Source organism: Nerophis ophidion, linkage group LG22, assembly GCF_033978795.1.
Source record: "Nerophis ophidion isolate RoL-2023_Sa linkage group LG22, RoL_Noph_v1.0, whole genome shotgun sequence".
Classification (NCBI taxonomy): Eukaryota; Metazoa; Chordata; class Actinopteri; order Syngnathiformes; family Syngnathidae; genus Nerophis; species Nerophis ophidion.
Genome location: NC_084632.1, coordinates 13,106,620 through 13,132,382, shown reverse-complemented (window position 1 = coordinate 13,132,382; position 25,763 = coordinate 13,106,620). Strand labels below are relative to the sequence as shown.

Here is a 25,763-nt window from a genome sequence, read left to right as displayed (position 1 = left end):
GCTTGCATAGGTCTGGTGATAATGCTCCCCTTTAAATAAGAACATCTCACTTCAGTAGGCCTTTAACTTAACTTTTTTTTATTTTCAAACAAAGAAAACAATCTGAAGTTGTCTTTATTTTTGATTTATCATGCCCTGATTTTACCAGTCCGGCCCACTTGGGAGTAGATTTTTCTCCATCTTAAAATGAGTTTGACCCCCTATGGCAGGGGTGTCAAACTCAAATACAGAGTGGGCCAAAATTTAAAACCGAACAAAGCCGCGGGCTGAGGTTGAACAAATTAACCTTTTAATAGGGACCCAAACAAGTTTTGCATTGAATATTGAACAAGCAAGGCTTATATAACTTTATAGTGACATGCAAAATCGAGTTTCAAATAATAATAATAATAATAAAAAATATCAATGGCATAACATAAAATTTAAATAAAAATTGAATGCCTCTTTTCGGCGGTGGGGTTGAGGTGGACGGGGTTTGGTGATAGCGGGGGGTGTATATTGTAGCGTCCCGGAAGAGTTAGTGCTGCAAGGCGTTCTGGGTATTTGTTCTATTGTGTTTATTTTGTGTTACGGTGCGGATGTTCTCCCGAAATGTGTCATTCCTGTTTGGTGTGGGTTCACAGTGTGGCGCATATTTGTAACAGTGTTAAAGTTGTTTGTACGGCCATCCTCAGTGTGACCTGTATGGCTGTTGACCAAGTATGCCTTGCATTCACTTATGTGTGTGTATAAGCCGCATATATTATGTGATTGGGCCGGCACGCTGTTTGTATGGAGGAAAAGCGGACATGGAGACCGGTTGTAGAGAACGCCAAAGGCAGTGCCTTTAAAGCACACCCCAAATATTGTTGTCCCGGATTAAATTCGGGAGGGGCACTGAACTTCGGGAGTCTCCCGGGAAAATCGGGAGGGTTGGCAGGTAAGAGTATTAGCCGTGAATGCGGTGTTACAGCGGCGGGCTAGTTCCAATATTAATGTGTAATTGCCTCAAAGGCCAAGTGAAATTACACGGCAGGCCAGAGTTTGACACCCATGCCCTATGGCCTCCACCCAAACTTCTGCGAGTATTCAAGGGACTTTCACAAAAATTTTGCACAGCCTGATGGGTCATTAAAAAAAAAAACAAAAAAAAAAAAACCCATACACAGAATAATGAATCGCACACTGACCGCCAGGGAGCGGCCGGGTTAGAGAAGGGTCATCCAGAGCTTTGGCTTTGGCCCATTGAGTTACAATTGGCGCTCCACTTTTGGTCACAATACAGGGCTTTGCATGACACACACACACACCCCCACCCCCCACCCAAACACACACCCTCGTTGATGCATACAAGCTCAGACCTGGTGAGCTTCAACAATGCAGATGCATCAGGAAAAAGGGGAGGTGTGTGTGTGTGTGTGTGTGTTTTAGTGCCGTGCACACACTCCCGAATGATCCAAACCACAAAGTCAAACTGCACAGGTGTGCATTTTGCATATCTCCCTTTCATTTCCCCGCATCTCATTCTTTTTCCCTGGTCGTCACCTCCTTTTTGCACCGGCTGTTGTTGCACCCAGCAAGGTCAGCTAATGATAAGCCCGGTACTGCGCACCCAAGTCTCAGTCATAATAATAATAATAATAACAGTCAGCGGCGGTGTATCATTTCCACCACTCTGAGTCAGCTTACCGACTACCTGCACAGCTGTCAGTAACAGGCTTTAAATCCCACGTCGTCACGGGAAGTTCTGCAACATTTCGGGAGATGAGAACACAAGTCGGTGCACGTTGTGGTTGTACCGAGCCACAAAAGAGGAACGCCTGCGTGATTTGTTTTTTTATTGTTTTCTAAAGCATTTTCAGCATCAGCGCGTAGAGAATGGTTGACAAAGCAATGCCGGCTTTTCGACTTTGCACAGCTGCGCGTATACATTGTATTCACTTTGGCTCCCACGGCCGCTCTTCAGCGGCCTCACTGGTACAAAACCGGTACCAAAATGATTTTGATACTTTTTTTGTGTTTTTCTTTTAAATAAAGGGGACCACAAAAAATCAGACAATACATCAAACCAGGGGTGTCCAAAGTGCGGCCCGCGGGTTATTTTTTTTACCGGCCCTGTCACGCGAGATTTCTTCCCCCCGGAAGACATTTCGCGTGACACCCCCTCTAATGCCGGAAGGACCATAAAAGGAAACATTATCACCAAACCTATTTAAGCGTCAATATATACCTTGATGTTGCAGAAAAAAGACCATGTAGTTTTTTAACCGATTTCCCAACTCTAAACGGGTGAATTTTGGCAAATTAAACGCCTTTCTGTTTATCGGTCTTTTAGCGATGACGTCAGAACGTGACGTCACCGAGGTAACACACCCGCCATTTTCATTTCCACATTACAAACACCTGGTCTCAGCTTTGTTATTTTCCGTTTTTTGGACTATTTTTTGGAACCTTGGAGACATCATGCCTCGTGGGTGTGTTGTCGGAGGGTGTAACAACACTAACAGGGAGGGATTCAAGTTGCACCACTGGCAAGAAATCTGCCGCCAGACCCCCATTGAATGTGCCAAAGTGTCTGCACATTTTAGCGGCGATGCTAAGACAGACATGGCACAGAGATGTATGGATAACCTGCAGATGTATTTGCAACAATTAAGTCAACGAAATCACAAAGGTGAGTTTTGTTGATGTTGTTGACTTATGTGCTAATCAGACATATTTGGTCGCGGCATGACTGCCAGCTAATCGATCCTAACATGCTACGCTAATCGATGCTAACATGCTATTTAAGCTAGATGTATGTACATTTGAAACTAGATACCCACATTTAATGCGAAACAAACACTTACCGATCGACAGATTTAAGTTGCTCCAGTGTCACAAGATGCGAAAGTCCTGATCGTTTTGTCTGCACATTTTACCAGCGATGCTAATAAGGCAGCCATGCTATGGGCCACTTCATTAGGTACACCCATGCTATGGCCGAATAGCGTCAATAGCTATTCGCTCAATAGCTTCAGTTTCTTCTTCAATTTCGTTTTCGCTATCTGCCTCCATACTCCGACCATCTGTTTCAATACATGCGTAATCTGTTGAATCGCTTAAGCCGCTGAAATCTGAGTCTGAATCCGAGCTAATGTCGCTATATCTTGTTGTGGTAACCGCCATGTTGTTTGTATTGGCAGCCCTGTATGACGTCACAGGGAAATGGATAGTCGCATCGCAAATAGCAAAAATCAAGAACTTTAAAGCGTTTTTTAGGGATATTCCGGGAGGTGTAAAATTTTGAAAAAAACTTTGAAAAATAAAACAAGCCATTCGGAACTGACTTTTATTGTTTTAACCCTTTTGAAATTGTGATAATGTTCCACTTTAAAGCAGCCCACACAGCTGCCTGTTTAAAAAGCATTATAATTAGCTGATTGTCATTGGTGAAAAATAACAGTGATGAAAAAATATTAGCATTCCAGCATGCTAACCTTTCAAGCTATTTTTGCTTCGCTAATTTTGCAGCTGTAACCCTTAAGAGTCATATAACTTGCTTAAAGCAACCCACACTGCTGCCTGTTTAAGAAGCATTATAATTGGCTGATTGTCATTGGTGAAAAATAACAGTGATGAAAAAATATTAGCATTCCAGCATGCTAACCTTTCAAGCTTTTTTTGCTTCGCTAATTTTGCAGCTGTAACCCTTAAGAGTCATATAACTTGCTTAAAGCAACCCACACTGCTGCCTGTTTAAAAAGCATTATAATTGGCTGATTGTCATTGGTGAAAAATAACAGTGATGAAAAAATATTAGCATTCCAGCATGCTAACCTTTTGAGCTATTTTTGCTTCGCTAATTTTGCAGCTGTAACCCTTAAGAGTCATATAACTTGGTATTATCACGCCCTCATTGGGGTCCTTCAAGTGTTAGAGGGGCTGTCACGCCAAATGTCTTCTGGGGGGAAGGTTTTTGTAGGGGGGGAAGAAATTTGCCCTGACAGCCCCACGGCACATTTTAAGAATACGATTGAAAAAAATTATAAAAACATAAAAAGTGGTATAAAAGAGCAAACGGGTGAAATGTAACAAGAAATTGTTGCAATGCTTATTACTCTTATAACACAAAACTGCCATGCAGGCTCTTTCTTTCTTTATAAAATAATAATGAATCAAAATTAATGTCATTTTGAATTATTGACCTATTCAAGGTTACGATTACGTCACCTTAAATATTCCACTTTGAAATATTTTTTGGGGGAAATTGTTGCATTTTTTGTGTTTTGCCATACAAAAAACTGAGCTGTTTTTTTAAAAGAAGGGACTAAAACAAACAAAACATAAACAACAATAAAACTTAAAATTGACAGAAATATCTGAAGATGATCTCCAGAATATTGTGCTAAAAGTAAACAGTGAAAAACATGTATTATTTATTTTTTAACACTTTAATGCAGTGGTCCCCAACCACCGGGCCGTGGCCCGATTGGTACCGGGCCGCAGAATATTTTTTTATTCATTTTATTAAAAAAAAAATAAATAAATAAATAAATACAAATTTAATTAAATCAACATAAAAAACACAATATACACTCACAATTAGTGCACCAACCACAGAAGCCTCGCTTTTTCATGACAAAAACGTCCCTTTTTCATGACAAAGAATTAAAAAAAATTAAAAAAAATGGATTTTTCATTTTCTATTGTTTTGTCAACATTATTAAGGACAAGTGGTAGAAAATGATTTAAAAATATACCTGTTCGTTTACTGTTAATATCTGCTTACTTTATTTTTTAACGCGTTCTATCTACACTTCTGTTAAAATGTAATATTCACTTATTCTTCCGTTGTTTGTTACTTTGCATTAGTTTTGGATGATACCACAAATGTGGGTATCGATCCGATACCAAGTCGTTACAGGATCATACATTGGTCATATTCAAAGTCCTCATGTGTCCAGGGACATATTTCCTGAGTTTTTTAAATATAATATGATTTTTTTTAAAAAGAAAATTTTGTGATGCCAAAAAAATCGACGTATTCATAGTAGTATCAACTAAATACGCTATTGTACTAGGTATCATCACAGTGGACGTTGGGTGTCGATCCACCAATGGCGTTTGTTTACATTTTGACGCCGGTCAGCTACAGTGTGTAGTGAAGCATGTTTAGCTATTCCTCGTCCTGCAGGGATGATATTTGTAAGAAACTTACTTTATTTGTTGCCATGGAGACCGGGATTAGTGATTTAGAAGTAGCCGTCTTAAAGCACCTCTTCCTGAGGGCGTTTCAGTGTTATAACTTCACCTTTATCGTTAGTTTTTAAGCCAAAAATGCATTCGTTCTCCCTTTTCTGTCGACACACTGTCTCTGCTTGTAAATACTCTGATTTTGCGCTGCCGAACATGTTTGTCTGCATGTAAAAGCAGCAATGACGGGGACCGGTACTTTTCAGAGGCGGTGTAGTACCGAATATGATTCATTCGTATCACGGTACCATACTAATACCGGTATACCGTACAACCCTGATAAAAACCATTTAGACTGGGGCAGGGCTGGGGAAACGACCAAGATGAAGCTACTCACATGTTGTTTTTCCACATACACAATTTTAACTCTTCTTCTTCGCAGTCACACGTTCACGACCCAAACACTAACTCAGAGCACACGGGTGTGCATTTCATGAGGAATTCTCCGCTGTAGGCACATGACACATCTACAGCCATAATTCACCAGATAGTCTTGGAGTTGACGGATGTTTGACACCGCTGGTGCTCCTGAACGCAACAGCGGGCTAACTTTGCTGAATTTACCGTATTTCCCAGGCTTCGGAGCACACCGCCGAATTTCAGAAGAAAAACATATTTTTAAAAGCCTCAGATATACAGTCGCGATCAAAAGTTTACATACACTTGTAAAGAACATAATGTCATAGCTGTCTTGAGTTTCCAATAATTTCTACAAAACATTCATGAAGTTTGGTTCTTTTATGAATTTATTATGGGTCTACAAATCTGCTGGGTCAAAAGTATACATACAGCAATGTTAATATTTGCTTACATGTCCCTTGGCAAGTTTCACTGCAATGAATTATATATATATTTTTAATTATATTTTATATAGCGCTTTTCTCTAGTGACTCCAAGCGCTTTACATAGTGAAACCAAATATCTAAGTTACATTTAAACCAGTGTGGGTGGCACTGGGAGGAGGTGGGTAAAGTGTCTTGCCCAAGGACACAACGGCAGTGACTAGGATGGCGGAAGTGGGAATCGAACCTGCAACCCCCAAGTTGCTGGCACGGCCACTCTACCAACCGAGCTATACCGCCCAATAAGACGCTTTTGGTAGCCATCCACAAGCTTCTGGTTGAATTTTTGACCAGTCTTCTTGACAAAATTCAGATAAATTTGTTGGTTTTCTGACATGGACTTGTTTCTTCAGCATTGTCCACACGCTTAAGTGAGGACTTTGGGGAAGGCCATTCTTGTCTTGTTCTGTATATTGTACAGTATTTTGTATTTCTATAGTGTTTTGTATATTGTACAGCAGGGGTCACCAACTCGGTGCCCGCGGGCACCAGGTAGCCCGTAAGGACCAGATGAGTCGCCCGCTGGCCTGTTCTAAAAATAGCTCAAATAGCAGCACTTACCAGTGAGCTGCCTCTATTTTTTAAATTGTATTTATTTACTAGCAAGCTGGTCTCGCTTTGCTCGACATTTTTAATTTTAAGAGACAAAACTCAAATAGAATTTGAAAATCTAAGAAAATATTTTAAAGACTTGGTCTTCACTTGTTTAAATAAATGCATTTATTTTTTTACTTTGCTTCTTATGATTTCAGAGGGACAATTTTAAAGAAAAAGTACAACCTTAAGAATGATTTTAGGATTTTTAAACACATATATCTTTTTACCTTTTAAATTCCTTCCTCTTCTTTCCTGTCAATTTTAATCAATGTTCAAGTATTTTTTTTTCATTATTGTAAAGAATAATAAATACATTTTAATTCAATTCTCCATTTTAGCTTCTGTTTTTTCGACGAATAATATTTGTGAAATATTTCTTCAAACTTATTATGATTAAAATTAAAAAAAAATATTCTGGCAAATCTAGAACATCTGTAGAATCACATTTAAATCTTATTTTAAAGTCTTTTGAATTTCTTTTAAAATTTTTGTTCTGGAAAATCTAGAAGAAATAATGATTAGTCTTTGTTAGAAACATAGCTTGGTCCAATTTGTTATATTTTCTAACAAAGTGCAGATTGGATTTTAACCTGTTTAAAACATGTCATCACAATTCTAAAATTAATCTTAATTAGGAAAAATTACTAATGATGATCCATAAATTATTTTTTTAATGAATTAGCCAGTTTTTCTCTTCATTTTTTTTGGTTGAAATTTGTATTCTAAAGACTCAAAATTGAAAATAAACTTTGTTTCAAAATTAAATTTTCTTTTTTTTGTGTGTTTTCTCCTCTTTTAAACCGTTCTTTTAAGTGTTTTTTTCATCCATTATTCCCTACAAAAAAAACTTCCGTAAAAGGAAAAACAATGTACGACGGAATGACAGACAGAAATACCAATTTTTTCATATATTTAGATTTATTTATCAAAGGTAAATTGAGCAAATTGACTATTTCTGACAATGCATTTAAGTGTGTATCAAACTAGTAGCCCTTACCATTAATCAGTACCCAAGAAGTAGCTCTTGGTTTCAAAAAGGTTGGTGACCCCTGTTGTACAGGATTGCTTATTATTTTTATTGGATAGTAGTCTGTTTATTTCAATTGTTAGTTTTTTCCTTTATTACCGCTTGTTATTTCCTGGTCGAGGCTTGTTGTGGCTTCATCACATATGTAGCATCATCTACAAAGATACAAATAATTGCTATTGTGACATCTAGTGGACACATTTAGAAACAGCAGTTTCTTTCATTCAAAGGTTTCGGTTCATTTTTATACATAAACTCATCCCGCAGGCCTGATAAAACCTGTTCGCGGGCCTGATCCAGCCCTTAGGCCGTACTTTTGACAATCCTGGTCTAGGCTTGTTGTGATTTCATCACATATGTAGCATCATCTACAAAGATACAACAAATTGCTATTGTGACATCTAGTGGACACATTTAGAAACAGCAGTTTCTTTCATTCAAAGATTTCGGTTCATTTTTAAGCTTGGTAAACCCATTCCGCGGGCCGAAAAAAACCTGATCTGGCTCTCAAGCCGTACTTTTGACAATCCTGGTCTAGGCTTGTTGTGGCTTCATCACATATGTAGCATCATCTACAAAGATACAAATAATTGCTATTGTGACATCTAGTGGACACATTTAGAAACAGCAGTTTCTTTCATTCAAAGATTTCGGTCCATTTTTAAACTTGGTAAACTCATCCCGCAGGCCGTGTTAAACCTGTTCCCGGGCCTGATCCGGCCCTCAAGCCGTACTTTTGACAATTCTGGTCTAGGCTTGTTGTGATTTCATCACATATGTAGCATCATCTACAAAGATACAAAAGATTGCTATTGTGTGACATCTAGTGGACACATTTAGAAACAGCAGTTTCTTTCATTCAAAGGTTTCGATTAATTTTTATACTTAAACTCATCCCGCACGCCGGTAAAACCTGTTCACGAGCCTGATCCAGCCCTTAGGCCGTACGTTTGACACTCCTGGTCTAGGCTTGTTGTGGCTTCATCACATATGTAGCATCATCTACAAAGATACAAATAATTGCTATTGTGGACACATTTAGAAACAGCAGTTTCTTTCATTCAAAGATTTCGGTTCATTTTTAAACTTGGTAAACTCATCCCGCAGGCCGTGTTAAACCTGTTCCCAGGCCTGATCCGGCCCTCAAGCCGTACTTTTGACAATCCTGGTCTAGGCTTGTTGTGGCTTCATCACATATGTAGCATCATGTACAAAGATACAAATAATTGCTATTGTGACATCTAGTGGACACATTTAGAAACAGCAGTTTCTTTCATTCAAAGGTTTCGATTCATTTTTATACGTAAACTCATCCCGCACGCCGGTAAAACCTGTTCACGAGCCTGATCCAGCCCTTAGGCCGTACGTTTGACACTCCTGGTCTAGGCTTGTTGTGGCTTCATCACATATGTAGCATCATCTACAAAGACACAAATAATTGCTATTGTGACATCTAGTGGACACATTTAGAAACAGCAGTTTCTTTCATTCAAAGGTTTGGATTAATTTTTATACTTAAACTCATCCCAAGGGCCGGATAAAACCTGTTCGTGGGCCTGATATGGCCCTCAGGCTGTATCTTTAACACCCTGCCCTAGTCAGCCATGACATTAAAAGTGCATCCGGCAGTGGAGGCTCCTCTCTGGGGTCTTAACCCCTTTACTACTGTTACCCCAGTTGGTCCTTGGCAAAGAACTAGTACCCGACTGCCCCCTAGCCAGGTATACGGTGAAAACCTCAACGACGAAGCTGGCGGAAGACGGTAGATTCACAAACTACCCCAACGGCTGCGATGGCGGAAGAAGGCTGCAGCAGAAAAGGTCACTGGACCCTGACTTAATTTCTGTCAAGGATTGTGTGGTGACTGTCTGTGCACCAGTTTCCCCACGTTAAACAAAGTCATGCACAGGCATCCTTCATAAAAGGGATACACCCCTACCAGGAGGATCATCATACTCATTCGAGTGACCGCCCATAATAATAATAATAATAATAATAATAATAAGTCAGCCATTAAACAGGAAAAGAGATAGAGCGTAATAAACATGACTTCATGCTTCTACACGTCACCGGGAAGTCGTCCACATTCCACTAACTAGCAGTGTCCTTTCATCATGTTAGACTTCCGGTAGTGCAGCACAGTGGTTGAGATAATAACGATGGCACCATGCCGTGCCTGGAGCTGCAGGTAATAAAAGACTCCACATTTATTATGCTTCTTCCCGGCTTGCACAACGCTGACAGCATAGCCGGAAGAAGGAGCAGAAGAAGCCAGAAAGTACACTACAAAAAGTCAGTGTTCAAAAACAAGAAAAAAAAAAAAATACAAAAATGAGGGGTATTTTACTTGAACTAAGCAAAATTATCTGCCAATAGAACAAGAAAATTCAGCTTTCCAAAACAAGTTAAATTAGCTAACCTCAATGAACCCAAAAATACCTTAAAATAAGTATATTCTCACTAAAAGCAAGTGCACTTTTCTGGGTAGAAAAAAAGTAGCGGGGGGTGTATATTGGAGCGTCCTGGAGGAGTTAGTGCTGCAAGGGATTCTGGGTATTTGTTCTGTTGTATTTATGTTGTGTTACGATGCAGATGTTCTCCCAAAATGTGTTTGTCATTCATGTTTTGGCCTGCGACTTGTCCAGGGTGTACGCCGCCCTCCGCCCGATTGTAGCTGAATAGGCACCAGCACCCCCCGCGCGACCCCAATGGGAATAAGCAGTTGAAAATAGATGGATGGATTCTTGTTTGGTGTGGGTTCACAGTGTGGCGCATATTTTTAACAGTGTTAAAGTTGTTTATATGGCCACCCTCAGTGTGACCTGTATGGCTGTTGACCAAGTATGCATTGCATTCACTTGTGTGTGTGAAATGCCGTAGATATTATGTGATTCAGCCGGCACGCAATGGCAGTGCCTTTAAGGTTTATTGGCACTCTGTACTTCTCCCTACGTTCGTGTATCACTCCGTACAGCAGCGTTTTAAAAAGTCATAGATTTTACTTTTTGAAACCGGTACCGATAATTTCCGATATCACATTTTAAAGCATTTATCGGTTGATAAAGAATTGGCATTCTAGTTTCAAGCGTGTTTTACTCAATATAGGTCATAAAATCTCAGCAACAAGCCGTAATATATTACTCAGATAATTTAGGACCTAAACCAGGGGTAGGGAACCAATGGCTCGAGAGCCAGATGTGGCTCTTTTGATGACTGCATCTGGCTCTCGGATAAATCTGAGATGACTTTGCTTGACACGAAAAGTAATGAATAATTCCACTTGTAATCACAGTCTGGCCCTGCGATGTGGTAGCGACTTGTCCAGGGTGTACGACGCCTTCCGCCCGATTGTTGCTGAGATAACCCCCAGTTACCCCCGCGACCCCAAAAGGGAATAAGCGGTAGAAATGGATGGATGGATCACAGTGTTAAAAATAATGTTCAAAATATAAAACATTCTCATGCAGTTTTAATCCATCCATCCGTTTTTCTACCGCACCTGTTCAAGAAATGGCGTTAATGGTAAGAAGTCATTTATTTATTAATGGTTAGTGTGGGGCTTGCCCTCCTGGAGGTTCTTCAGACCACCAAGCACCGACATGAGAGCCTGTTTCAGGGTTACACTATTGTTTTATTTTTCAATAAGTCTCTCAGTTGCTTTCCAGCAATTGTCTTTTTCTCTTTCGTTCTCGCTTGCGCTCTGGCTCCAGCCCCAACCCTTATCTCTCCTCCTGGCTGCTGCTTATAACAGAGCGACAGGTAATTATTTAACAAGGCCCATGTTGGCCATCTACGCACCTGTCGCTGATTTTGAGGCCGATCCTGGCAACACCCCACTTTGCTGCAGGCCACGCCCCCTCCACAGTTAGCTTCAGAATAACAATGTTATTACAAAGAATAAGAGACCTATTATACTCTAGAAATGGTAATCTTACTTAAAAATGCACGCGTTAAGTTGTGTTTAGTGTTAAAAAAATATTACATGGCTCTTACGGAAATACATTTTAAAATATTTGGCTTCTTGGCTCCCTCAGCCAAAAAGGTTCCCGACCCCTGACCTAAACCCTTAAAACAAGCAAAACAGTCTAACATAAAATCTGCTTAATGAGAAGAATTATCTTATCAGACAGAAAATAAGCAAATATCACACTTATTTGAGATATTTAATCTTACTTAGATTTCATTTTTGCAGTGTAGGAAATTTAGTTGTTTTTTCCCCCCAGCTTATTGTGTTTTTCAGAGCACATCTATGCTGCAAAGGCTGTCGATTTGGCACAAACTTTACTGGATGGCACACAGAGTTGTTTTCTTCCCCTTTTTTGTGTAAACACGGATGTCTAATTAAGGCTAATTGGGTGAACAAGGAGGTGCAATAAAACGGTCGGCGTCACTTTGAAGATCTCCCACTAAGATCGCCTTCTCACGTCTGGAGATCTTCCGCTCACACCTACACACACACACACACACACACACACACACACACACACACACACACACACACACACACACACACTGCGTCTTTGTCTTACCCACAATGCAGATCCCAATGTCGCACTTTGGCTCAGTTTTCAATACGGCAGAGCCTCTCTGAGGCCCCGTTTACACTAAGCCGGATAAGGTTATCCGGGGTAAATCCTTATCCGTGTCCACACACACACACAACGATGCCACCGTTTAAGACCCCCGCCTCCTTCCGTCCGCCGGCGCAACGCGACCTAGTACAGATGCCCGGAAACTGCGCCCGTCATAGTCACCTCCAGTGTTGCTTTGTGTGCAAGTACTTAAATGTAACTTATCTGGGGCCGTATTTACCAAGCGTCTTAGAGTGCCATTTTACACTTAAATCCTGAGAATTTGCGAAATTTAGTCCTACTCTAAAACTTAAAGGGGAACATTATCACAATTTCAAAAGGGTTAAAAACAATAAAAATCAGTTCCCAGTGGCTTGTTGTATTTTTTGAAGTTTTTTTCTAAATTTTACCGGTCTCGGAATATCCCTAAATAAAGCTTTAAAGTGCCTTATTTTCGGCTCTCGGCGAAGACACTGGCCATCTCCCTGTGACGTCATACAGTGCCGCCGATGTAAACAAACAATGGGAATAGCACAGCAAGATATAGCGACATTAGCTCGGATTCAAACTCGGATTTCAGCGACTTAAGCGATTCAACAGATTACGCATGTATTGAAACAGATGGTTGGAGTATGAAAGTATTGAAGAAGAAACTGAAGCTATTGAGCGGATAGCTATTGACGCTATTCATAGCCATAGCATGGCCGTAATAGCTGCGTTAACATCGCCGGTAAAATGTGCGGACCAAACGATCAGGACTTTCGCATCTTTTGACACTGGAGCAACTTAAATCCGTTGATTGGTAAGTGTTTTTTTCGCATTAAATTTGGGTGAAAGGAAACGTAATATAGTTGCAAATGCATCTACAGGTTATCCATACATCTCTGCACCATGTCTGCTTCAGCACCGCCGGTAAATAGCATGTTAGCATCGATTAGCGTAGCATGTTAGCATCGATTAGCTGGCAGTCAACATCAACAAAACTCACCTTTGTGATTTCGCTGACTATCGTTGCAAATGCATCTGCAGGTTATCCATACATCTCTGTGCCATGTCTACCTTAGCATCGCCGCTAAAATGTGGAGACACTCTGGCACATTCAATGGGGGTCTGGCTGCAGACACTTTCGCATCTTCAGGCCGGTGGTGCAACTTGAATCCCTCCCTGTTAGTGTTTTTACACCCTCCGACAAGACACCGACGAGGCATGGTTCCAAAAAATAGTCAAAAAAACGTAAAATAACAGAGCTGAGACCCGGTGTTTGTAATGTGTTGAAAATGAAAATGGCGGGTGTGTTACCTCGGCGACGTCACATTCTGACGTCATCGCCTCCAGCGCGATAAACAGAAAGGCGTTTAACTCGCCAAAATTCACCCATTTAGAGTTCGGAAATCGGTTAAAAAAATAGATGGTCTTTTTTCTGCACCATCAAGGTATATATTGACGCTTACATAGGTCTGGTGATAATGTTCCCCTTTAAGAATAAAAGCTATTTAACAACGTTCTTAAGTCTAAGAATCAGTCCTACTCTCCACGATATTTAAGAGACCTTCAGAAGTGTCCTAAGTGGTTAGGAGTTGCCAGCGGAAGGATATTAATATTTATATTTACAACAATATTTATAAAAAATATTCAACAATATATAAAACATATCAACAATAGTTAAAATATTCCACAACTAGAAAATTCATTTGGAAAATTTGAATGGACTTTTTTTGTATTGTGAGGGTTTTCAATCTAAGGTTGAATATTGACTTCTTCTATGCACTGACATTTTAAGAGTTAAATGCACATGTTAAGTGTGTTAAGTGCACCAATAAAGTGCACATGTTATGTGCACATACTGTGTATAGGTGTGTAAAATAAGTCTAAATGTATAAGTGTGTACAATGAGTGCATTAATCAAGTGCACAAGTTATGTGTAAATACCAGGGGTGTAACGGTACACACAAATTCCGGTTCGGTACATACCTCGGTTTAGAGGTCACGGTTCAGTTCATTTTCGGTACAGTAAGAAAACAACAAAATATAAATGTTTTGGTTATTTATTTACCAAATTTGTAAACAATGGCTTTATCCTTTTAACATTGGGAACACAATAATAATTTTGTCCACGTTAATCAACATTAAACTGCCTCAAGTTGTTGCTCAGATTAAATAACGTGACAAAACTTTTCTTCTACATACAAAGTCCAAAATGAAACAGTTTCAAGTCAACTCATCATGCTTAATTTATCACAGCATTTGGGAAGCCTGTAGTTGATTTTTATTATGTAAATGTTATATTTTTATCAACATGTGATAGCAGGGACCCTGCCATTCAAAAGTTTTCTGTCCGTAAAAAAAACACACACACACACACACACCCACACGCACTGCAAAATTAGCTAGCGTTACGCTAGAAGGTAATTAGCCTTCACCTCAAGCCAGAACTGCGAGCGAGCAGTTTAAGTTTCTAGAAGGTCAACGGGCTCATTGTGATGTTACTCGTAATTGACTGGGAGGTATTTATTATCATTTGGGGAGAGTACGCTGCCTTATGCTCAGCTGCTAAACACCTATCTGCTCGAGGCTGAAGCATTTACGACATGCGCTCTGAATACGCACTGCTGATTGGCTGTTACCGCTATATATGTAACCAATCAGATGGTTGTGTGGGTGGGACAAGGCTGGGTGCTGAGACAGAGGCAGAAGAAGCAAAGCAGCTTGTTAAGACTTTAGCTTAGAAACTCTTTCGGTACACACCTGTACCGAACCGAAACCCCCGTACCAAAACGGTTCAATACACATGCACGTACCATTACACCCCTACCTGAGACCTCATAAATTATTTTTTTTAGACACGTAAACAAAGTGATAAAGAACATTTTACATCAATCAATCTAAGGATCTAGATATCTGGTCAGGACACTCCTCACTCTTTTGCCCTCACCTTTGTCGTCCATTCCTTTTTGGTGACTTTATATACTCTGAACCTAGACGTTGAGTCGGCGACATCATCATGGGTCACTCGAACGAGTATGAGGATCCTCCTGGTAGGGGTGTATCCCTTTATGGAGGATGCCTGCGCGTGACTTGGTTTAACGTGGGGAGACTGGTGCACAGACAGTCACCACACGATCCTTGACAGAATCTGGTCATGGTACAGTGGCATGGAGTCCAAGACGACTGGGGACCCTTTTCTGCTGCAGTCTTCTTCTGCCATCGCAGCCGTTGCGGTAGTTCTTAAATCTACCGTCTTCCGCCTGTACCGCCGTTGAGGTCTTCACCGTATCTCTGGCTAGGGGGCAGTCAGGTACTAGGCCTTTGCCAATGGCCACCTGGGGTAACAGTAGTAGAGGGGTTAACCTCCTAGTACCCCAAGACCCCATTGAGGAGCCTCCACTTTAACGTCATGCCCACTGTATGCCTCATATAACATAACTTGGTTCTTGATGCATTCTCACTGTTAAGATGCTAAAGTTAGTACTTCTGTTCGGTTTATCAACACCATCGTCGCCCCCTTAATAGTCAACATTTCCCGATCTTCCTGAAAGTTTGGTGGTGGGTCAGGACAGTGGAAAGGACGGGACTGCACTGCGTCATGAGTGCTCGCCAACTTGCGTTAACCCAGAGTTGCATGGGAATGCAAGAGCCCGTTCATTGTTGCTTGCATATTTATTTCTACACTATAAATCATGCCTCTCAACTAGATAGAAGTTTGTTGCCATGAACCGGGAGGTTGGTAAACCTTGACATCTAACTTAGACCCTTAGATGGCGAGAAAGAGACAATAAAAAAGTCTTGTTTGCACCACTTCTTATTTTTGTGTTACCCATGGGTTATTAGGATTAATTCTTCATCTAAACAGGAAGATATGAACAACCCATCAGTCGGCATCCCAGCGAGAGCAGACATTGTACAATAAATGTTGTATTGTGTTCGCATGATAATGTTTCACTGAAGCTGGGTCTGATTAGCACACAGCCTCTAAATGTTGTGGATCCTCATCCTTATATTCAGGCTAACAATATATAAGATTCTAGATCATCATTTGTCCCAATGTAATCTTTGATGGCTCTAATGAAGTCTGCCGTAACAGGTTTTATCCGGACCGCGGGATGAGTTTGCTAAGTATAAAAATGAACCGAAATCTTTGAATGAAAGAAACTGTTGTTTCTAAATATGTCCACTAGATGTCACAATAGCAATTATTTGTATATTTGTAGATGAAGCCTAGACCAGGAGTGTCAAACATAACGAACAGAGGGCCGGATCAGGCCCGCGAACAGGTTTTATCCGGCCCGCGGGATGAGTTTGCTAAGTATAAAAATGAACCAAAATCTTTGAATGAAAGAAGATACTGTTTGATTTTGTCCACTAGAGGTCACAATAGCAATATATGTCCTGGGCAGTCAGCGACATACATGGCAATACAGTCTGCTTTGCCAGTCCAAATGCATTCGCCGTTTCCCTCGACGACCAGGTAATACAAAGCACACGCTATCGTTTTTAATCAGATCCACAGGAGCTTGCATTCCCGTTGTCTCTCCGGACAAAGTTTTTCGCTAGGTAGCATCACAGCTGACCTTTACTCTGGAAAGTTCTCTTGCCGTCTGAGAAGTGTTGTATCCCAAATAGCTGCAATGGCTTTCTCTTAAGGTATTCATGTGTGATTTCCACAAGCGTCTGTACATGTAGAAGAAGGAGAAACACGGGCATGTCTCCATATTTCCAGTGGTTAGCTCCGAGCTACGAAACCGCTCTATTATGAAGCTGGCTGTGGCGCGTTCTTCCTTGAGTCACTTCCTCTCCGAACTCACTTTGTAAACGATCAATGAGTCCTTATAAAGCTAAGAATTACACGGCTGACTTACCCGTGTAAAAAGTTGTCCGAGGAGGGGGACCTTGGGCTAAATAATTATTCGTTTAAAGGGTTAAACGACTTGGTGCAGACATGGCCTGAGTGTCAAAATTCCGATTTGTTTTGTTTTTGTATGGATCATCTTTGTCTGACCCAGATGTTCTGCGTTTATTTTCAGAGACGCTGATGGACACGAAGTGGGCCACAACGGAATTAGCCTGGACTTCACATCCTGAGACCGGGGTGAGTTTATTGTGCAACATGTTTGATTTACAATGTGGAAACAAGTAAATCTATTGGGGACTTAGAATAAAGCCAACCGTGTGAATCACTAACACAAACAATGGTCCAAAAAACTGGACAATAGTTACTATACAGTATCCTTCTGTGTCAGTTGGTGGTTTCAACTGTCAGGTAATGATTTATGAATCAACTTTAAGGGACATACACCTTTCATTTGCATACTCAGTAGGTCAGTTTTTTTCATACATCCGTGCTTGCATGCAAGGCAGACCGCATTTAAATGGGTTGTACTTGTATAGCGCTTTTCTACCTTCAAGGTACTCAAAGCGCTTTGACACTACTTCCACATTTACCCATTCATGCACACATTCACACACTGATGGAGGGAGCTGCCATGCAAGGCGCCAACCAGCACCCATCAGGAGCAAGGGTGAAGTGTCTTGCTCAGGACACAACGGACGTGACGAGGTTGGTTCTAGGTGGGATTTGAACCAGTGACCCTCGGGTTGCGCACGGCCACTCTTCCACTGCGCCACGCCGTCCAGCATTCGTAAGCAAAAGTCATGAGCGTCTTGTTTATGTCACCAACCGCACTCCTTTATTTTACATGTTCTCACGGTTGGTTCATCGATTTATTACCGTACTTTCTGCACACCAATAGTAAGAGTGAGTCGTTTTTCTTCCTGCTTAAATCAACCGATGATTTAAACCCGGGGTCCCCTAACTTTTTGATACGAGGGCCGCATTGGGTTAAAACAATTTGGCCTGGGGCTGGGCTGTATATGTGTATATGTGTATATATATATATATATATATATATATATATATATATATATATATATATATATATATATATAAATATATATATATACACATTTATATATATGTATATGTATATATATATATATATATATATATATATGTATATGTATATATATATATATATATATATATATATATATATATATATATATATGCACACACATACACAAGTCTCCAAGACGTTAACCACAATGTTGCTACAATAAAAGAGAAACAAAGGAAAATATAAAAAGTATAACTACATACATACATATATATCTTGATTGGATTATCCGGAGAATAGTGCTCGATACCGTGGTAGAGCGCAATATGTAGGTGTGGGAAAAAATCACAAGACTACTTCATCTCTACAGATCTGTTTCATGAGGGGTTCCCTCAATCATCAGGAGATTTTTTTTTTTTTTTTCTGATGATTGAGGGAACCCCTCATGAAACAGATCTGTAGAGATGAAGTAGTCTTGTGATTTTTTCCCACACCTACATACATACATATATATATATATATACAGTATATATATTAACATGCACACGCATACACAAGTCTCCAAAACGTTAACCACCATGTTGGTACAATAAAAAAGAAACAAAGGAAAATATAAAAAGTATACATATACATATATACATATATATATATATATATATATATATATATATATATATGTATATATTCCTCGCACACTAATTGACTGAATAATAATAATAATAATAATAATGGATTAGATTTTTATCGCGCTTTTCTATTGTTAGATACTCAAAGTGCTCACAGAGAAGTGGGAACCCATCATTTATTCACACCTGGTGGTGGTAAGCTACATTTGTAGCCACAGCTGCCCTGGGGTAGACTGACGGAAGCGTGGCTGCCAGTTTGCGCCTACGGCCCCTCCGACCACCGCCAATAATTCATTCATCATTCATTCACCAGTGTGAGCGGCACCGGGGGCAAGGGTGAAGTGTCCTGCCCAAGGACACAACGGCAGCGATTTGGATGTCAATAGGTGGGAAGCGAACCTGCAACCCTCAGGTTTCTGGCACGGCCGCTCTACCCACTACGCCATGTCGCGTTATCGATGGGAAAATGCATTTTACAACAATATGACCTTGACTGAGCGGATAGGAGACACAGCAGGTAACAACAGTAAAATGGATTAGAAAAAACAGATTTAAAAAAAATAAAAATGAAAAATACAATAAAATCATTTTTTTTTTTTACTGGGAGTGTGAATGTTGTCTGTTTATCTGTGTTGGCCCGGCGATGAGGTGGCGACTTGTCCAGGGTGTACCCCGCCTTCCGCCCGATTGTAACTGAGAAAGGCACCAGCGCCCCCCGCGACCCCAAAGGGAATAAGCGGTAGTAAATGGATGGATGGATTTTAAGTTGGGACTTCCTGAGGGCCAGATTTTGGATGCTGGCTGTAGTTTGGGGACCCCTGATTTAAACCAAAATAAAATTTAACAATGTCAGTGGTGCTGTAGAAAAAACAAATTTTATCGCATTAGTTAAGACCACAATGTTGATTAATCGTGCTGCCCTATTACGTGGTCCCCTCAATCAACAACTAACCCAACAACCACTGTTTCAGTATTCAAACAGATGCCCGTGTAAGCGGTTAGGAGAGTGGCCGTGCCAACAACCTGAGGGTTCCTGGTTCAATCCCCAGCTTCTACCAACCTCGTTGCGTCCGTTCTGTCCTTGAGCAAGACACTTCATTCTTGCTACTCAGTGGCTTAGTGGTTAGAGCATGGGTGTCAAACTCGGGCCAGCGGGACAAATTTGGCCCGCCGTGTAATTTGATCTGGCCCTTGAGGCAATATCAAATTAACATTAGAGCTGGCCCGCCACTGTAGCACCGCATTCACCACTAATACTCATACTCGTCAACCCTCCCGATTTTCCCGGGAGACTCCCGAAGTTCAGTGCCCCTCCCGAATTTCTCCCGATTTCCACCCGGACAATGATATTGGGGGCGGGCCGTAAAAGCACTGCCTTTGGCGTTCTCTACATGTCACCACGTCCGCTTTTCCTCCATACAAACAGCGTACAGGCCCACTCACATAATATATGTGGCTCATACACACACACAATTGTATGCAAGGCATACTTGGTCAACAGCCATACAGGTCACACTGAGGGTGGCCGTATAAACAACTTTAACACTGTTACAAATATATGCCACACTGTGAACCCACAGCAAACAAGAATGACAAACACATTTCAGGAGAACATCCGCACCGTAAAACAACATAAACACAACCGAGCAAATACCCAGAACCCCTTGCATCACTAACTCTTCCGGGACGCTACAATTTACACTCCCGCTACCACCAAACCCCGCTCCAACCCAAACCCGCCGCCGAAAAGAGGCATTCAATTTGTGTTTTTAATTTATTTGATATGCCATTGATATTTTTTTATTATTATTATTTAAAATTCAATTTTGCATGTCACTATAAAGTTATATAAGCCTTGCTTAGTCACTATTCAATGCAAAACTGGTTTGGGTCCCTATTAAAGGATTAATTTGTTCAACCTCGGGCCGCGGCTTCGTTCAGTTTTAAATTTTGGCCCACTTTGTATTTGAGTTTGACACCCTTGGGTTAGAGTGTCCGCCCTGAGATCATTTTCCTGCACCATGACTTGGGAAGGTTGTTTGGATTGGTTCATATAAGATCGGTAGGTCGAGAGTTCAAACCAAACACTTTAAAAAATGGGACCCATTACCTCCTAGCTTGGCAATCAGCATCAAGGGTTGGAATTCCCGGGCGCGACACCACTACTCTCCTCACCTCCCAGGGGGTGAAAAAGGGGATGTGTCAAATGCAGAGGACAAATTCCACCACACCTAGTGTGTCTGTGACAATCATTGGTACTTTAACTCTAACTTTGCCCCTGATGGTTCGTGGTTAGCGCCTTGCATGGCAGCTCCCGCTATCAGTGTGTGAATGAGTGAATGTGGTAATAATGTCAAAGCGCTTCAAGGACCTTGAAGGTAGAAAAGCGCTATACAAGTATAACCCATTTACCATTCACCAATCGATCTCATCCGCACCATGCAACAGATGTCACGATCCACCGGCCTCAAAGCAAAATCACTCCCTTCGTAAACCAACCTCCAAAGGCGGGAATATTTCTTGTGATTGACCTGCGGCGTCGCAATCTGCCACACACAAAGTACCAGTGACAGTTTCGCGTCGTTCCCCCATGAGGTTTTCACAATGGGTTAAAGAGGAGTCTTGACCTCTCCTCGACTAGACTTCAAAGCCCGCCATCACTCCTCTGCATGCCTTTTGTGTGGCCCCTCTCTCTGTGGCCCTTAGGTTCTGAAAGGTGGAGCCCTTATTTGTATATATATTTTTTACAGCCCAACGTACGAACGGGGACATTCCACCCCAGCTGTTCCGAGTCGTTCAGCCATCTCGGTCACCGTTAATGGAGCCGTATTTTCTGGCCGAAACAATCAGATGGACAAACCCCCCACCATGGGCTTTGCTTCCTCACGGCCGTCCATCTTCCCTTCCCTCTCCCGGACCCTCCTCCCTGTCATTAAGCGTCAATGTGGCAGAAAAGGACCAACGCAGAGCGGCGTATAAAACCAGGCCACAGATGCTCCTTTTCAAGAAAAGGACAGTTTAAAGAGCGTTTAGCTTCCATTCATCCTGTGACTCTTGCCACATGTGTCCATCAAATATCTCATTATTCGGGGGGGGTTTGCATGCTTGGTCAGTGCTGCTGTTTACGGTGGATTGCTTCAGAGGAGCCAACACGGTGGCTGGGATGACGTAGTGGAATACCGGGAGCAGGAGGCGAGACAGAAGAGTCAAACCCAGAACAAAACCTGGAAATAGAGCCACTGACAAACAGACTGCACTACCCCGGGAGGCTCTCCAGTTCTGTCTGAGTCACGACGGCTCTGTCTTGTTTTACAGTGTTGTTGCACAACACACAGACATTCCCCACGCTTGTTTGTGACATCACAAATGCAGTAAAAAAAAACCAGACGTACTGTGCAGCGTATCTGCTTATGTTGTAGCGTCAAAGACCGCATTTCTGCATTTGTACGCAAAAGTCATTGATTGAGCTTCATGTTTAAGTAACCAACCACATTATTTATTTTAAATGTTCTCACGGTTGGTTCATCGATTTATTACCGTAATTTCCGCACACCCTTGTGTGGTGTTCGGGTCTGTGGGTGTCAGGGGTAATTGTTTGCGAACCCCAAGATGCAGAGATGGAGGCAGGCATGGAGTGAACAAACATGATTTAATAAAGATACTAAGACAAAATTCAACAAAGGGTTCCAACTAAAAGCGCGCACATGGACGGAATAACAAACTAAGGGTCTTTAGCATAGAAGCTAGCAAGAAACAAAAAATTACCTAGCGTGGAAGCTACCGGATAGCAAACAGGAAAAAACTGGAAATGGCTAATGCTAACAGAAACTGCTTACCGCTACGACGACCAGGACAAAATGTAGCACGGCAGGTAGTAGCTGTAACAAAACGACACGACAAGAGCGACATGTGGCAACGACAATACAAATGACAATACAACGATCCAGCAACTGACACAAGACAAAGCAGGTACACATATGAGCGGGCTGATTGGCAACGGGTGTGGCCAGGTGCCAATCGGCCACAGCTGAGGAGGAACACAGCACTCAGGGAACAAGACAGGAAGCTGACAAAATAAGAGCACTAGACAGGAACTAAGGACAGGAAATACTAAACACAGAGGAAACAGACAAATGCAGAGGAAAAAACTAAAACATTGACAAACTGTCAGGGGAAAGCCTGACAGTGGGATCCATTTACATTTTTTATGAAAAGAAAAATGATACAATTAATGAATTTTTGAAACTGAGACTCACTGACTTGGGCTCATTTTCTCTGAAGAACTTATATCAGAAAACATATTTAATGAGCACACACCATACAGCCCCCCTACACATTTCTATTACATATAAGAAGTCCGGGTCCAGTGGACCCGGGCTAAAAGAAGTGTGAAAATTGATGTTCTGTTTACCACATGCAACCAACCACACAGACACACAAAGCAGGCCTAGACAGAGGGAGGACAGAGTGTAGGTACTCAGAACATCAGAGGGTCAAATGTGCGACAAAATGAGAGCAGACAGTGTTGACGAAAATTGTTGCAACCTTGCGTGGGAACCGCAGGTGCAGATACACAACAGAAGATTCCCTGTGGGATGCAGAAACTGGCAGAGAAACTTTGTATGCAACGTTCATATTGTTGTTATCGAACAAATGTTTATTGGGATAAGGTAAACATCTGTTCAGTATTTCAACATAAAATTGTTTGATTGTGAGGCATTAAAAAGCCATAAAATGCAACCGGTCTATCAGACCCATAAACCCGGGCTGAGTAACAACAATATGAACATTACACAAGGGTTAAAGCCGCACCCACTCAATTCTAGGGGAAATAAATATGTTTCCATATATTAGCCCCAGTGAACCATGAGCCGGTACAAAATATTATATAATTGTTTATTTTCATTCCTAAATTGTTTCCAAACGGTGCCTGTAACACGGCAGAAAAACGTCTAGATTAACAAAACATAAGTCGTCATCACGGACCCGCTAACGGCAGAAGCTAGTTCTCCATTCAGCTAAACAGACTCAATACCTCCACGGTGACGTTTTGGTGAATTTACGAAACTGAAGCAATACAAAAAGGATGCAATTGCATTTATTTATTTTTGCTGCAGCTATTACATATACTGCAATATTCGATATGGTAATTGGGATTTGGTATACATTGTATATATTGTATGAAAATATAACATAATAATATAATATGTAAATATTACATATATGTTATATTTCATATTGCGATAATGGTCCATTTTTAGTCCATCTAGTACCAGCATTATCCTTTCCATCCATACCCTTTCCAACTTTTACTGAGCTACTGTGTGGAACAATTTCCCTTGTGGATCAATAAAGTTTGTATAAGTCTAAGTCTAAGTTAATAATACTAACACAAACACATTTGTTAGCATATTAGCTAATGCTAACAACGCTAGCTTGATTACATTACGTTAGCACGTACACATATGCACGAAGACACTCCAGCGGACACGTAGGACGGTTTAGTCAATAAAGATTGTTTTATTTATATTGTAAAATTTACAAAACGTTGCTTGGAATGATGAATGAAAAATCCTTTAAAGCAGAAAGGGACTGTTATACTTCCGGTTCAAGGCACGAAACAAGAACTACCCCAGCAGGCACAAGACATTAAAACAAACTTCTTGAATAAGGTCCTCATGTTGAACATCTCAAACATAACATCGAAACAAAATTGTTTTTGACCAAACTGTTGGGTTCTGACGTTGATTTGACCATTGAAATTTGGTCATTCCCCAACCAATATCCTAAAACACAAACACAACGTTGAAACAACATGCTTTTTGACGACCTTTATTCAACATGAGGTTGTGGCGTTGATTTGACCATTGAAATTTGGTCATTTCCCAATGTGGATCCAACCGACAAGTTCGCGAGGTTGTTTAAAAATCAGTTTTAAAGTACATGTATGTCTAATCAACGTTGTATCAATGTCTTAGCGTCTGCATTGAGCAAACTAGTCCAACAGATGGCGCCATAGCAAACTAACAAAAAACGTTTTCAGTGTCTCTGTTGGTGTTGAAAACAGAATATTACGAGCATTAGCGAAGAAAAATCAATGCATCGTTTAAATTTTATAAGCATAGAAAAATAGTAGCAGCTTATAGTCGGAAAAATAAGGCACTGGATATGGTCTTTGTTTTTATTATTGACTTTGCTTCACTGGACTTTGCATAGTCCACATTTATACGCTACTTATCTGACTTCTTCAGATTGTGAAGCTGCACCTAGTACTCGGCATGATTCATGCGGTGTGGAATTAATGCCAAGAAAAATGAAAAGAGTATAAAGAGTTCAACTACCGGTGACCTTTCTGTAAACAAACAAAGGACTTTATTGTTTAAAATAGTACACGTCCAGGTCGTGTTGTAAAGGTACCGGTACCAAATCTTTTTTGATACTTCTCCAAATAAAGGAGACCACGAGAAAATTGCATTATCGGCTTTATTTTAACAAAAAATCTTAGAAACATATGTTTCTTATTGCAGTTAAGTCTTAAATATAGAAGTGAACATACCAGACAACTTGTTTTTTATTAGTAATTAAACAAAAAAAGGCTCCTAATTTAGCTGCTAGAATTTAGAATTTATCATTCTATTATTTTGTCAACATTATTAAGGACAAGTGGTAAAAAATGAATTATTTACTGTTAATATCTGCTCATTTTCTCTTTTAACATGTTCTATCTACACTTCTGTTAGAATGTAATAATCACTTATTCTTCTGTTGTTTGATATTTTACATTAGTTTTGGTCGATACCACAAAATTAGGTATCAATGCGATACCAAGTAGTTACAGAATCATTCAATGGTCATATTCAAAGTCCTCATGCGTCCAGGGACATGTTTCCTGAGTTTATAAACATAATATAAATTTAAAAAAAAAATGAAAGAAGATGTGATGCAAAAAAATATTGACGTAATCACAGTATCTACTAGATACGTGCCTGTACTTA

At 40.6% G+C, this 25,763-nt stretch overlaps 1 protein-coding gene across 10 annotated transcripts in view; it reads left to right on the top strand.

Annotated features, from left to right (window-relative positions):
• Window positions 1-25,763, top strand: part of LOC133540576 (ephrin type-B receptor 3-like) — a 175,708-nt gene that overhangs the window by 78,812 nt on the left and 71,133 nt on the right. For all 10 annotated transcript variants that reach the window (XM_061883297.1, XM_061883294.1, XM_061883291.1 and 7 more), the window contains exon 2: window positions 17,273-17,337. In XM_061883297.1, coding sequence (XP_061739281.1) covers window positions 17,273-17,337 — 65 coding nt within the window. The remainder of the gene's footprint in view (window positions 1-17,272; window positions 17,338-25,763) is intronic.